This window comes from Glycine soja, chromosome 8 (assembly GCF_004193775.1).
Source record: "Glycine soja cultivar W05 chromosome 8, ASM419377v2, whole genome shotgun sequence".
In the NCBI taxonomy this organism is placed as follows: Eukaryota; Viridiplantae; Streptophyta; class Magnoliopsida; order Fabales; family Fabaceae; genus Glycine; species Glycine soja.
The window spans coordinates 18,358,942-18,375,092 of record NC_041009.1 but is presented as its reverse complement, the minus strand read 5'-3'; the positions used below and the strand labels follow the sequence as shown (position 1 = coordinate 18,375,092).

At 33.7% G+C, this 16,151-nt stretch overlaps 1 protein-coding gene and 1 long non-coding RNA gene across 4 annotated transcripts; both read right to left on the bottom strand.

The window, feature by feature from the left end:
* Positions 1-651: 651 nt before the first annotated feature.
* On the bottom strand, positions 652-6,581 carry LOC114421262. 3 transcript variants are annotated; one of them, XR_003668515.1, is made up of 9 exons: positions 6,106-6,581; positions 5,762-5,994; positions 5,560-5,624; positions 3,162-3,247; positions 2,542-2,705; positions 2,259-2,381; positions 1,232-1,385; positions 923-971; positions 652-816 (listed from the first exon to the last, which is right to left on the bottom strand). XR_003668515.1 is itself a non-coding variant. In XM_028387110.1 (4 exons), exons 1-4 carry the CDS (start codon positions 1,629-1,631, stop codon positions 719-721), a joined length of 315 nt encoding a protein of 104 aa, XP_028242911.1. In that variant the 5' UTR covers positions 1,632-2,251; the 3' UTR covers positions 652-718. The 3 variants fall into 3 exon arrangements, 1 of the variants encoding a protein (XP_028242911.1); XR_003668514.1 differs by lacking the exons at positions 5,560-5,624; positions 5,762-5,994; positions 6,106-6,581 and adding an exon at positions 3,373-5,173; XM_028387110.1 differs by lacking the exons at positions 2,259-2,381; positions 2,542-2,705; positions 3,162-3,247; ... (1 more) ...; positions 5,762-5,994; positions 6,106-6,581 and adding an exon at positions 1,615-2,251 and having other exon boundaries at positions 1,232-1,382.
* Positions 6,582-9,724: 3,143 nt separating this feature from the next.
* Positions 9,725-10,640, bottom strand: LOC114424242. Its single transcript, XR_003668963.1, has 3 exons — positions 10,137-10,640; positions 9,975-10,056; positions 9,725-9,812 (listed from the first exon to the last, which is right to left on the bottom strand). It is a non-coding gene; the product is annotated as an uncharacterized LOC114424242 (long non-coding RNA).
* Between the last annotated feature and the right edge of the window lie 5,511 nt (positions 10,641-16,151).

Below are 16,151 nucleotides of genomic sequence, written 5' to 3'. Positions count from 1 at the left end.
CACATGTACATTTTCTGAAATGGAATATATAGTTGGATTCACCCAAGTTTATGAGGTTAATTATATTGTTCATCTATTCCCTTAAGGAATCTCCACGTGTGATTTCTTGCATACAATTCCAGTTTTGGGTACACCGTATAACCTCTTGGCATGGTTCACTACCTTTAAAAAATGGAGCAATACATATATTTGAATTTCAAGCATATATAATAATTCCATCAGAAAAATAAGGACACTGAAAAAAGGAATACTTGAATGAGTTCAATCAATTAAAGATAGCTTGTCTTCACAAAATTCTGCTCCAAAAAGCTACGGAAAAAAATTAAATATGTTTTTTATTTATGTAAGTTAACATTTTATTATTTTTTATTAATGTAAACTTTCAATTTTAAATATTGTGAGTTTGAGTTTTTCAATTTTGATCATTGTGAGATATTTTGTTCATTTTAAGTTCAGGTAAACTTTCATTTTATTAATTTTAATCCTGAAAATGTAAACTTATGAAAACTATAAATAAAATAAAATAAAATCTTATCAGAACTAAAATTAGAAAAAATATAAATTTACGAAAACTAAAAATAAATAAAATATGTTATAAAGAATAAAATTAGAAAAACACTAGAAACTAAAATAGAAAAATGAACTTATGGGAATAAAAAATGAAAGTTACTAACAATAGTAGCAATGTAGCTTAAGACAAGCAGCACTAGAGTGAGGCTCACAAACCCAATTGGATGACACCACAAAGCAGCAATGCTATTCGAACTGTTGTTGCCATTTCTGATGGCTTGACAAGCTCAAACCCAATTGGATGTACTACAAGTAAATTAAAACAATTATCAGCAATATAAAATCTATAGGTTCTTTAAAGTTCAAAGGAGGTGTAATATTGTAACAAAATGGAAGGTAAGTAATTAGGTACCATTAAAATGAAATGTGTAAGTTGTTACTATGACTGGAACTGCAGTAAACTGATCAAAGAAAGAGGTATTAGTTGGTTCCTAGAATTAAAAAAAATAAAAAAAATGATTCCCAAAATTATAAATCACCAAATGATTATTTAGTCTCTTTGCTATTAGTTGGTTCATCTAACATTGATAAAAAATTAAATAAAAAAGGCAAAATCGATAGACCAATACCAAAGTAATAACTAACTCACAGGCTCACATACATGGTTGTCACAATATAAGATAAAAATGAGCACAATATTAGTTCAAAATAAGTTGCTAACCTGAAGAGCTTGCTTGCCAGAGGTTTGAAATTGTGCTTGTATATGCCTAGCCACTATAGCTTCAAGTTTTGGGCAATGGTGCAAACAATAAAAGAAATACCAATTGCCACACGCTCCCAAGATACCTGAATGAGCCCCCTTATCATCTCCTCTACTTAAGGAAAGTACAAAAAAGTCAAAAATAAGAATAACATAGTAGGCTAAGGATCAAATAACAGGTACTAAATCTAAGAGATATCTTAGGCATAAGAGCAACAAATAGTGGCTTAAATTACATCAGCACCTCCTATAATTATATTGTATTACTATTGTATATTTGGTGTAACTAAGGTGAGTGTAACCACTGAGATAAAACCAGACTAGGTGAGTCCAAGAACTGTGACCTCTCAAAATTTGTCATCTTTGCAAAACCAAAAGAATTGGTCCATGTTTCTAGCACACCATAAACATCAAGCAAGACTAGCCTCTCCACTCCGAGTTGTGTGAGCCTTTGATAAAAAGAAAAGATCAACTGAAAAAATGATCCTATACTTAAGAAAATAACAGGAACATCGGGACTTTTTAAGTAAAATCTGACATTGTAATTATTTTAAGTTATAACCGCTCTTGCTAAATTCAATACAGACAGATTATACTACATAGAAAAGAAGTTAATTGAGAGTAAGTAAGTGTATGATTTACATAACACAAGATCATGCTAATAGCTTTTAGTTATGCTTTATAAAATCTCATGTTAAATTGCTAATACATTAAGAATGAACTAAAAAATAGTTGACAGGAATATCCTAATGGAGAGAAAAAGAAATGGCAAGATCGAGGAGAATATGAGAGGAATATCCTAATGTAGCATGGTGTTTGAGCAGTTACTTGATTGTCCAAAATGGACATTGCAATATGAGAAGCTGATTATATGAAACCTTATAGGATAAGAAATTAGATCCAAATTGATGATAGCTTAACTTGAATTCCTTCATAAAACAATGCAGTAGGAATTCCTTTTATAAAAGAAATAGGAAAATGCGCATACATTTGCATGCTTTTTTATGTTACTTTTTCAAGCTCATCCATTAGAATTTGACAGATTCCAAGTCGACGATATTATATTCTGGTACCTACAAGTGGTACTTCTGCTACTTTTTGTCCAAATACCCTGTAAAATGAAATGCAAGTTAGAATACCAACATCACAAGGGTTGGGTATTTAAAATTAAAAACAAAAATATATATCTTGTCAATTATGGTGTAATGGATAGGTAAAAATTAAAAACAAAAATATATATCTTGTCAATTAACTATAAATTGTGAAATCACCAAAAGTGCAACACTGAGTTTGTTGTATTTCTCTGCCAATAAGTCATTCTTAGTACTACCAACATCACAACTCTCAGAGTTGATAAACTTCATCAATGTCCATGTTAGATTGTTCGCACCCACTATAAGTGGCTTTCCTAATAACTTTGGAGTCCTTCATATATCTGCAAAAAATACACACAAGTAAATGTTTCTAGCATTATATAATGAAGAAACAAAGCCTTAAATTTAAATGTGTACTTCTTGGGATGTCTTAACATATATCCATAACCAAAATCTTCCATTGTTTCTATTAAATGAAAACCATAAATAAAAGCACATATGACCTTAATAAAGAACTAACTCTTGGACTAGAAAACATGAATTCTATAAGATCTCGTGTTGAATAGTTAACTAGAATTACATATGGAGAAGTAATTGACAATGATTACTTTTGTTTTCATAAAAAAAAGGGTAAAGTAATGCTTTCATGGAATGCAAAATCACGATAAATAGAAGAAGATAAAAGGAAAGGAAAGAAAGTTTGAAAGGAGATCAAGTAGATTTATTAATTCTACATGCAAACTATGATTAAAATTCTCCTAATTATAGAAGAAAAAAAGGAGGTGGATTTGATATACCTGTTCACACTCTTTTCCACACAACCAATTTTTCATATATCTTCGTGACTCAGATTTTTCTCTATCTTTCAAGCATCCAACATGATCTACATAAGGTTGACAAAAAATATCATAAACATTACAATATTGATCAACATGTGCAGTCATCTGGAAAAACAAACTCACAAAAAGAATGGATGAAATATTGAAGCAAATATGCAAATCAGCTTACATTTATGTTCACATTGAATACAAGCAAGTAAATCACCATCCTCAATCCCTTCTATTTTGGTTTGTCTACAAATCCCGCAACGACAACATGGACAAAACCAGTCACCATCAGGGATATCCTACTCATGCAAAGGCAAATCAGCCCAATGAAAGACCCAAGATGTAAGAACAGTTGTTCATATATCAAAGTAGTGAATTGAAGTAATCACCAAGAGGGAAAAGGATGATTCACTCTCAGAGCTATCACTTTTATACCTGGTTCGTTTAGAGGAAGCGAACCAGTTTATTGAATCGGAACCCTCAATGAAGAAAATGCCTCGTTTTTCGTGGGAAATGAAAATAACGAGCAAGGCGAGAACTGTACGGAATAGGAAGCCCAACACTCGTGTGTGGTCATTGGGCAGCACATTGCTCTCGCTCCCGTCTTTGCCGCCCGCGAAGAAGCAGAAGAAGCGGGTCGAGGCCCAGGTCCAGCCCGTTGGAGTCCAGATTCAGCGACAGTGTAGTCACTGCCAGGTGCAGAACACGCCGCAGTGGAGGATCAGCGACGACAACCGAGCTTGCAGCACAGTTTGACCCTCACGACAGAGTGAAGGAGGTCAAGATGAAGCTTGCGATTGCGTTGGGAGTGAAAGAGGGTTTACTCTATAAAGAGAATTCAGATAGATGCACGTAGAGTACTTATATACTAGTGAGCTTACAAAGTAGAAAAATTCATTTAAAATATTTGCAATTCAAAGACAATGCCAATGAAAACCGTCGTGGTCCACTTAAAGAACAAAGGCGATTTTATAAAAACCGCCTTTGTAAGATGTAGATCGAAGGCGGTTTTATAATAACCGTCATTAACTTGTCAAAAAGTTCCTATAAATTTCAAAAATGCCACCGCGATATTTACTACATCGGTTTTTTAATAACTGATGTAGATTTGACAATGTTAATTCATGTTTTTGTAGTAGTGGGACAAGCCTTATAGTAAATATGGATCCACCAGAAATAACAAGCATCCTAGTTGTGTCATCCTAGTTTTGGTAATCAAAATAAAATAACATTAAAAAAATAAATAATATCCTAAGTTGTATACCCATTCTATAAAATCCTTAAATCACTTAATTTTTATTTTTTTTAAGACTAACCAGGTCCAGTCTATCATTGTTGTTGGGTCTACTTGGGACCTTATTTTCAAGGTCCTTACCCCAAATCATGCACACAAGAATTGAGCTAATTAACCACTAACGACTGAGATGAAATTGTGTTTGATGGACTAGGTGAATCCAAGAATTGCCCTGCACTATTGGAAAACGGTGCTTCTACATCGGTTACACAACACATACAACGTCGATTTCTAACCATCGTCGTAGCGGTTGTCGTAGAATGTCAACCCACACTACTACAAAAAGGCTTTCTACATCGGTTAAAAACGTCTTTCTATATCAGTTATGACACGTCATCATAGTCGGCGTCGTTGAAACACCATTGTCTTATTACGATGGTTGAACGACCGATGTAGAATGGCTTAGGTTCGAAGACGGGTGTCGACCCAAACCCGATGTAGAGTGCTGACCATTCTACATTGGTTATTCAGACAATCGATGTAGAATTCTCCCCAATCTAAGACAGGTTGGTATCTAAACCGTCTTAGAATGCCAGCTTTCTACATCGATTTTCCTAATAACCGATGTAGAATTGTCAACATTCTACATCGGGTGTGGCCGTCAAACATCGTAGAATGTTACCCCATGGTAAAGCATTCTACATCAGTTATCTGTATAGCCGATGTAGAATTATTAATTTTTTTTTAATTTTTTGCTTTTTGTTCATGAATGGCAATAACAATATTCAAATATAATTGAACCTAATGTCTCGTATGAGACTTACATTATAAATCCTGGTCAAAATTCAACAATGAAAATAGTAAATAAATAATCACATAATTAAAAAAGCCTTAATCATTGCAATTCCGTATACCAAATAATCAATTAAACACATAAAAATAAAGCATTTTCACCAAGCTAAAAAATGATCTTGTTTTGCATTGGTATTGCTAATATAAATGGAGATCTTATTTTATAATATAATTATCAAAACATTAAGAACAATGACAGCATTTCATCCTAGAAGCATATTAAAGCATTACAGTTTCAACTCAATTGCTTAAAGATAAGCTTATAATTAAAAGAATGCTTACTTGACCACGAGAAGCTTGCTTAGCATACTTTTTCTCATCTAGAAATCGAGATGGTATGTCTTTCTCTAAACATGACAATCAAGAAGCTCAATATATATATATATATATATATATATATATATATATATATATATATATATATATATATATATATATATATATAATCTGTAAAGGATTAAATTCAAAAGAGAAGTACACAAACCTTGAAAAAATGGCACATAAACTTCTTTTCCACCAATGACCTGCTGTTTGTTCAGCTGATTAGAAGCTCGAGAAATGAAGTATATAGTCCCCCCTCCCCCTCCCCTAATATATATTTCTTTCTTCACTTATTTCTACTCTCAATAACTCACATAAGAACCTGTACTTACCAAATTTGAAGTTGTGGTATAAAATGTATGAAGTTTCATACCTTAGCTATTCGCTGCCCGCATCCTTGACAAGTTCATAATCACCATCACCCAAATGGATAAAAACTTTCATCACAGGAGGGATAAAAGCAATTTTAGAAATTAAAAAGAATGAAGACACGGTAAACAAACTTACCTTTGATCGGCATGGCATACTGAAAACAATACCTTCAGCTATTCCATAAGGATTTCCATTCCTATATACCTAGTATTGAAATTGGCAACTTTGTGATTGAAATAGTAACTCAACAAATAAGAAAATAAAAAGATTGTGCTTTACGACATCTATATATCCGTGCAGATTGTTGTAATTGCTGACTTTGCTTTTAATGCCTGCAACAATTATGTTTGTGTGCTCCAACTACGCCAAGTTCAAATATATTCTAGTTTTGGGTTATAAAACTTGTATATAGTCACCTCACAGACAAAAATGCGACCAGATGGGGACATACACTTGTACCCTTTATGACTAGTTTTGGGTTTCAAGTTTGTCAGAATGATAGGGATGCAAAAAAGGGTTAACAATCACTGCCAAAGACCTTAAGAAAGTTACAATCAAAAAAAGTGTGAAACAAGACATGATAAGGTGTGTCAAAATTAACAGGAGCTAAAGGAGCATGCATGAATCATTTTTTAAACAAAGCCTTAAAAATAAGAAATAAAAATAGACATTTTTGTAATTACTTGTAAACAACAGAAACTGGAAAATAAACTAGCTTTCTTGGTGTCAATGGTAAACTCTCATTTTGATAAACTACATATGTTCACCAGTTTCTATACAAGTCTTTAAAATAGGAAATCAAGGTTGCGCTCAAGAGGAAAAATCAATATTGTACTGATACATGCATAAAGCAAACCTACTATTTACTTCAAATTATTAAGTATGGCACTAGTAATTTTAATTATGGGTTATGAATTATATGATACCTACACAAACATACATTTTCTCAACCCACTACTATAAATGAATAGCTTGCGGTTTCAAGATGTTGAAATTAATAGGCGTGTGCTCGAAGACAGCGAGGAACAAGATTTTAGTTTGAGCAAGGAAGTCCTACCAGACAAAATGAGAAAGGAGTTTTGTCATGCAGATGCTGATCTTGGTACTTATGAAAATGAAATAACATGCCTGCATGAAGGGATTGAACTACACGAATTCTGGATCTGGGAGCTTGAGCAGCAAATTATGCAGGAGAAACAAAAAAATAAGGAGAAAAGGTTGAGTTGAAAAGAAAGGAGGACAACATGCAAAAAAAATGGATAGAAGTTCAAGAAGAGTGCAACATTCTGAGAAGAGCCAACTAGGAATTACAAGCTACAAATGGAAATTTCATTGAAGAATGTAAAGCTTTTCAAACGACAAATGATGAGTTAAGAATGCAAAACAATGATATATATACCATTTATCCAATGCTTAGGAGGTTGGAAGTGATAAGCAGTTTTGTAAGGTTGGTTGGAGGAATCAGAAGATAGACTATGAAGATTTCTATAAACGTGATGAGTAGCTACACTGCCATGAATGAAAGAAAAGAATCAAAACCAAAAAGATATTCACTAACAAATGGTTAATCTTGTTATCCTTAATTTTAGGAATCTTATGAAATTTAAAATCTTCCAAAGATATCCACTAGCAAATGGTTAATCTTGTTATCCTTATTTTTAGGAATCTTGTGAAATTTATAGTCTTCCCTTAACAAATTAACAGTAGATCTTAGGATTCATATGAAATTTGAAACTCTCAAAAAATAGTTGCTCCATCGGGGGGCCACAATTAAGGTGGCTTTCCAACACTTTGACATCCTTGAGCAGTATAACTCTTGTATTAATATCAGTGTACAAGCATATACAACAAACACAAAATATCAAAGAATTACATCACAAGGTCAGAGCACCTAGAAATAATGAAAAATAGTATGATTTTGATTTATGGGCTTTAAAATAAAAGAAATAAAAAAAAATTGCATCTCACAAATAAGGATGAAAGGATTCAATTAAATAGGAAAAATAGCACATTTGCAAAAATGATGAAAAAATGGCTTATCTGGTGCTTGTCATTGAAAGGGGAACAAGGATGCTTAAAAGTACAAAGATGAATATAAAATTTATACGAGGAACTATTTGAACTAGTGCTCATTAAGTATCCCTTCATAAGTTAATGGGGAAAAATTGGGTAACTGTTGCATCTCTTAGAGATGAGAATAGTAACAGAATCTGAGAAACACTCATGATATCAAATAGTAGTATTAACGATGTGCCCATGAATTTAGAAAAGAAACGACTTTCAGTACCTCATCAACATATTAAGATGCCCTGTCTCAAGTTGGTGTATTTCATAATTTCGATTTTTATTGGTTGTATGCACCAAATACTATCCACCAAAATTCAAAGAAAAGTTCCATTACAATTTACACAACCAAAAGCCCTCAGATTCTTTTGGAAATCCTGACTGTAAGCATTTATGAGCAACAGAAGCAAATTGGAATATCATACTAGAATGTAAGTACAGACTTTCTAAATTGCAAGCTCTTAATCATTTTAATAAAACTTAACAGTGATAAAATACAAAAAAATATGCAACACATTATGCAGGTAAAAGAAAATATGATAATATATTTTAGGGGGTAATTTACAAAAATATACTTCTTGATTCAAATATTTCCTGTTTAGAAAAATTAAGGCTACAATTAGTTACTCGTCAGCAACACTTTGGACATAAATGACCAATTGTTCTTAAATTGAAATATTTATATAGAAGTATGGTCAATATTTGGAGAGTCATTAGAACCATTACAGGAGTTATTTTCAGCCACATGTCAAGTGAGAGGAGAGGGAAAGCTCAATGAAAAAGGGCAACTTGAGCAAGATGACATGGCACTTGGTAAAAAAACTGCACAAGGGTAAGAGAGGAGGCAAATAGGTGGACTTTTCAAAGGTAGAACCTTGGCAAATGTTATTTCTTACTTCTACTTAGACATGTTACTCCATTTATTATATAGACAGAAAATCATAAATATATTTAGGAGATATAAGATAATAAATGCATATTTGTAACAATGAACACAAAGGAAAAAAAGAAAAAAAATTCCCCAAGAAATCACAACTTCAACGAGCACCATACATCTGTCAATGAAAAAATGGAAAGCTTCACTTGTATCAAAAAGTTGAATATATCACCATATACTTTCAATGCAGAAGGTGTTAAAACAATACTGAATGGCCACTGCATATGGTAACCTAGTCCTAAGAAATCAAAAGAACGGACCCCTGCCATTATTTACAAGTTCATTAGTTGATGCCAAAGAGAGGATAATTGGCGGGGGAGATAATCAAACTTGAAAATTGAAATGAAACTGATAAGTATAAATAACAACTACAATATTAATAAAAGTGAAAAAAACAAAAAGCTAATCAAAGTTGTTCTTAGTAAATTATTATTATTGTGGTGATTGTTATTTATACAGGAAATGAGTACAATAATAGTTTCTTTCTTAAAAATTTAAGAACGTGTCACTGTTTTTAAGATTTATTTGATCTTTTAGCAAATTTAAAGTTTTATTAAATAAAATGAGAGAGCATTAATAAAATTAAACTAACATGTGTGTATTGTAGATAGCAATATAGCATGCAATCTCTTTTGAACTGTAGAACCAAACCGCTAACAGTTGCAAATTCACTATTGCATCACGGGTATGAATGTATATATGATAAAGTAGCTACAAAGAAGCCACATCAGCTTCCACTAAAGTTAGACAATGAAATACCTCAAGCTTTTTTGACCTGACCTCTGCTTTAGCATTTTCGAGGTTTACCCAAGCTTGGATTTTTGCTTCTTCTCTCTGATACCTGCAACAACTCAAAATCACAATTCAGTTCCAGCCATACATATTAGAAGCCACAGCAGCTTCCATAGTTGAGTGAAAGGCACAAAGAAGCACTAGTTAAAAATTTGAGTGAAAGGCACAAAGAAGCCATAGCAGGTTCTGCTAAAGTTAGACAATGAAATACCTTAAGCTTTCTTGACCTGGCCTCTGCTTTAGCATTTTCGAGGTTTACCCAAGCTTGGATTTTTGGTTCTTCTCTCTGATACCTGCAACAACTCAAAATAAACACTAGTTAAAAATTTGAGTGAAAGGCACAAAGAAGCCACAGCAACTTCCACTAAAGTACCTCCTCAGCTTCTACGGCTACCGCTTCCCTATCTTCCTTACAATGCTCCACATGCTATCATGCACCGCTTATTCCTACGCCTCCATCAACCTCCTTGAACTCGTTCTGCTCCAGCACATCCACTCCAAGAAGCAGTTCCTCAAGATCTTCGCTCTCAGCGCAATCTTCTACTTCTCCATCATCTGCGGCAACACCTCCCTCTGCTACCTCCTCGTCTCCTTCAACTAGGCCATCGGCGCAACGACGTCGTTCTTCACCACAATTTTTGTGTTTTTGATCACATGCAAGAAGGAGACTGGTGAGGTTTACCTCGCGCTGTTGCCGGTGGTGTTCGGTATCGTCGTGGCGAGCAACAGTGAACCTCTTTTTCACTTTGAAGTCTATGGTTCAAGGGATTTTGTTGACTTCTGAAGCGGAGAAGCTTCACCATTAGGATCCATAGGAATCTGATTGAAGACATTACTGCCTCTCTCTCTGGCATAATGGAGACGGCGGAGGCCTTGGGAGCGACGACTCCCTTCACATTAGGGTTGTTGGGCTGCGTTTTGTATGATATATTTATATATTTATTTCAAAGGAAAAACTGAAATAAATAAATAATTAAAAATTTTATAACTTCAATCAAGGACGGTTTTTAAAAATCATAGTAGTTAGGTCGACTAATAAAGACGGTTTTTATAAAACCGCTTTTGTAATGTTCACATCGAAGGCGGTTGTATAAAAACCGTCATAACTGGATTAAAAAAGTTTACTTTATTTTCAAAAATAACCGATGTAGATATGACGACGTGAAAAAATATTTTTCTAGTAGTGTCATCTACTACGACGGTTGCGATAGAGGATCCGTCGTAGGATGTGCCACATTCTAAGACGGGTCTGTGAACACGACCATACGTGAATGATTCTACGATGGTCATGTTCATAGACCCGTCGTTGAATTATTCACTTTCTACGATAGGTCTGTTCTCGCGATCGTCGTAAAAAGTGTCACATTCTAAGACGGGTCTGTGAACGCGACCGTCGAGAATGTGTCACATTCTAAGACGGGTCTGTAAACACAACCGTCTTAGAATGTGAAACATTCTACGATGAGTGTTTCTAGAACCATCGTAGAAAGGTTAATTTTTTTTTGTGACCTGCCTTGTTTTCATAGCCAAATATATAATTTTCTTGTTGTTATTATAAAACACAATGTTGTATTACATACCGTAATGCATTTGGGTTAATCAGATTATGTACATCAATAACTTATAGAAAACCATGCATCTTATATATCCACTTTTCATATGATATTCAATGGTTCAACCCCACATTCTGATAGATTAAAGGGTGTATATCCAAAATCTGAAATTATTTTATCAGTTGGCTGTAACAGACATAAATAACATGTCCTTTGTGTACAATGATATTCCAGAGGATGTACAGAACATGTTACTAACTGAACAATTTGGCTAGGGTGAGCGCCAATATCTAAAATGGTGGCAAACTTTTCAGGCTTATGCATGGTTGTAGCTTGCAAAAAACAATAAAAAGAATATTGATAAATTCATTTGTTTATAAAGGTTGTTAGGAACAAATTAAATAAAAACATTTTTGAAACTAAAAGGCAAATCTACAGGCCACAATTAATACCAACAAGGTCAGGTTGGGCATTTGATAGTTTACTAGTATTCAACACTCTTAAGTTCAGCATTTGATAATTTAAATCAGGAAAGCAATGACTCACAGCATAGCATGTGGTCCGATGTCTTGGTGATTGGAATACAGACCAGATTGTGAGAATGCATGAGATCCCTGTCAAGAAAAATAGCAGATTATGGTTAAATTAAGGTGATTCGGCATATAAAGATTGAAGAGCAGTAATTACTACTACAATAGAAAAAGATTGAAGAGCAGTAATTATAATTAATAGGGGTCATGGGAAACCTAAGATCGAGGCGCCGGCTTAAATAAATACTAGTGTATCTGTATTGATGAAATTGTAATGTTTGTTTACTACTGTACTAGTGCGAGTGATATGTAATAAATAAATCTAGGCTATTAGTATACGTACTACTACTAGTGCGTGCATGTCTTAAAAGTTAAAAAGTTGGATACTAATCCGGAGTCCGGTGGAACCTTCACATCACGAACAAGACATTTACCCAATCTGACATTTGCATCATGGCTTATAAACAAATGTACAAAGATACAGTGACTTTGAATAAATTTCGAAATAATATAAACACAGCTTTGTGTTAACTTATCTGAACGTTTTGAAAACTGATCAGTATTGTCTCTCACGTTCACAACCCATTTTCAGATAGACAAGAACAAGTAAAAAAAAATTATTTTTAAATAAGTTTATATTTAAATTTAATGTTTAAATATATTTCTAGTTCTTTATATATTCATTTTTAAGATTTTAGCTCTTATAATTTTCTTATAACTTTAGTTGTTCCTATATAAAATCTATTTTTTTAGTCTCTAATTATAATTTTTAAACTTTATAAAATTATAAACTTTTAATATGGATCGTCTCTCTTATATTTAAATATGTTCATTTTAGTTTTTATTATTAAGTAAACATTATACTTATTCTCCACTACATATTTATCATGTCATCTTTAAACAATATCACTGAAACTAAGCTAAAAAAAGATCAACATTGACAAAAAAAAAGTATAATAATGAAATTGTTAGCTTCAAAGAAACATTTTTTTCTTATTTTTTTATCATTAAACACATGGTTGAATCTTCTTAATCATAACATAAAATATTATTTGGTTGGAAAAAAAAACACATACAGAAAAGGAAAGGAGAGAGGGGGAATTTTTTTTAACTTGGGTTTTGTTATTCAATTTTTAATAGAAAAAGGCATGTGGGTAAAATCGCCTCAAATCTAATTTGTGTTCCTCCAGTATTATTAGAATTTAGAGGGAAGGGAAAGATGATTTATTTATTTTAGTTGAAATAATTGAAATATCTCTATTTGTGTTTTGAAATTTAAAACTACAAGAATATTACAAATAAATTTATTTTTAAAAAACCTCGCATCTCCTTATGATCTGTGAACCAAACAATAAAAAATTACTATATTCCTTTCCCTTCATTAAAATCTCTCCCCTCCTCTCAACTAAATATATAATGTCTAATAAAAAGTCTCTCCATTAAAATTCCTCCCCTCCCCTCCTTTAAATCAAATAGTTTGTAAAAAAAAAGTTTTGATAATCACATTATTTCTGCTTTCTTCTTTAGTGGATTTTTATGTGTCTTTTAACATATCATACTACAAATTATACTAGATTATTTTTATTCCTAACATTTCGAATTATAATCTCCATATAATTCCTTTGTACGTGGTGATGAAAATAAGTTAGATTGAAGAATGTTTTATTTAAATAGGTTTAACTTATTTAAAAAAAAAAATCTAAGCTTGAGCTTAAATATTTGTTGCTTATAACATACTTTAATTTTTGGCCTAATTAACCTGATTTGTTTAAAAGTTGACTTGGCATATTAATTTATTTAAAGGTTTATTTCATACTAAAACTTTTATTTAAAGGTACATGAACTAATAAACTTGTAGACTAATGAAGAAAACAAACTATAGGCCATACATAGAGTGTTCTTAAGGAAAGATGTTAGGAACATAGGACTAACTAACTACACTAACCTATATTTGATAATTTTTCTCTGATTCTTATTTCCTTTCCATGGTATATTTATAGTGATCATACAACGGATAAGGCTTGACACTCATGACCTATAACAAAAAAAGATAACAATGATAACAAAATTGTAAATAACAGAATAGTGTAAACATACTAGTTTGTTATAATTGTGATAGTGCTGTCAGGTAAGGGATATGCTAGTATCTTCTGCACCCTCTTGGGCCTACTCTCTCTTTGGACTGTATTGCTATCATTACCCACCACTGGAAAATCAACCTTGTCCTCAAGGTTGGGCAATAAAAATAAGCTAAAACAAGTTGAGTTTAGAAAAAAAATGGTACGTTAGTGAAGATACTTTGTTTGTGGGCTGGTTTGGACCTAACAATGATAATGTCTGAATGAACAGGTGGTGTGTGTGACCCACGCCACGAAACTACCAAGGAGAGGATTGAGTTTGTGACCCGTGCCGTGGAGCAACCAAGGAAAGCATTAAAAACGGGTGACAGAGATAATGGTGGAGGCGATGGCTTCGGTGGTGGTGGTGGCAGGTGTGGCGGCGGACGTTGGCGCCGATGACGAATAGAGCAAGAGGTTGAAGGGCGACAACGCAAACGACGGGTCCAAGAAGGAGTCCGACAGAAACAAAGAGGGAGACCGTGACTGCGAACGATCCTTTGGCCGTCACAGGAACGAGAGGGAGAGAAACTGAGAGAGGAGAGACAAGGTTATCGGCGACGGAAGGAGGTGGAAGCGGCATGCTCGAGCATGCATAACTTCATTGCGAGGCTGAGGCTGATGCGCTTCTTGGTGTCCACGGTGGTGATGAAAGCGGAGCGAAGACTCGGGAGGTCAATTTTTGTATTTTGTGGCTATATTGTTAAGGTCTCCACAGATGGTGGTGCGTCTGTTGGGGATGAGTTGAGAGAAAAGGGAGTGAGTGTGAGAGCGGATAGCCGGTCAAGGATGATGTCAAGCTTGGCGGTCATCTCTAGAGTCTTGGTGGTCATCTCCAAAGTTTGGGTGGTCATGGTGGATAGGTTCAGGGTGAGGTGGTATACAACCTCTTCAGGACGGTCTAGGATGGCTTGGTAGCTATAGTGAATGGGTATGGTTGAAGGTAGGGGTTTTGGCAGGTAGAGGCAGCCATGGACAGCAGGTCGAACCAAGTTGTTAGGAATAGAGGACTAGCTAACGACACTAACCTATATTTGATCATTCTTCTCTGATTCTTATTTCCTTCCTAGGGTATATTTATAGTGATCATACAACGGATAAGGCTTGGCATTCATGACCCATAACAGAAAAAGATAACAATGATAACAGAATTGCAAATAGCATAATAGTGGAAACATGCTAGTTTGTTATAATTGTGATAGTGCTATCGAGCAAGGGTTATGCTGGTGTCTTCTGCACCCTCTTGGGCCTATTCTCCCTTTGGACTGTATTACTGTCAAAAGATGGAGAGAGTATATAGTTTTATGAACTCTACTAATTAATCCTATGATGATGATTCGGGCTAGGTAGGAGATCCACCACCTGCATGGTGTGTCGTATGATCAGATATAGGACTGGATGTGGGGGCCTGAATTATGGGGTATGATTTAGGGGATTCAAGTGGCTCACAGTAAAGGTTTTCATAATATTGTGCTTTAATTAAGTTGATTCTTCTTATGTTGTCAAGGATATTCGTGGAGGGAGAACAGGTAGTGCATCGGGTTGGAAGCTTATCCAAACCATCCATCACATGTTGGAGCCAAATGGTAATATTAAATTGGAGCACATTTATATATAGGGAGGCCAACTACTTCGCAGGGTAGACCTGTTAGCTAACATGGCTTGTAGGATCTGGACGTTGATATTTTGATGTTTGAGCAACAACTACTTAGTCGAGTCAGTTGCTCATTAGAGATGCCAAGGCCATGGGGTTCTTTACCCCTAGGCTTATTGTGTACTTTCTTTGGGCCTTAACTTGGCCCTGATTTATCATTTAAAAAAAAATAGATCTCACTAAAGCACTGATTAAATAATTAAAAAAATATTTATTATAAAAAATAAAAAAACAAATAAGTACCTTAATTTTATGTATCCTAATAAAAATATTTTTACTTTTAGTTTCTTAACTGGTGTTCTTAGGGCATGGTTAACATTTGAAAAATATTATATACCATTTTAAAGTATTATCATGGTAAATTTAAATAATATATTACAATTTTATTAAAATGTCAAGTTCAATTAAAAAATTGCACAAATTACAAAAATAAGATTTTGTATATCTTTAAATTTTGAAAAATAAAAGATTCAATGATTTTTTAGTCCAAATTTTTTTGTATTAAATGCTAATGTACACCAACTAGGGTGGATA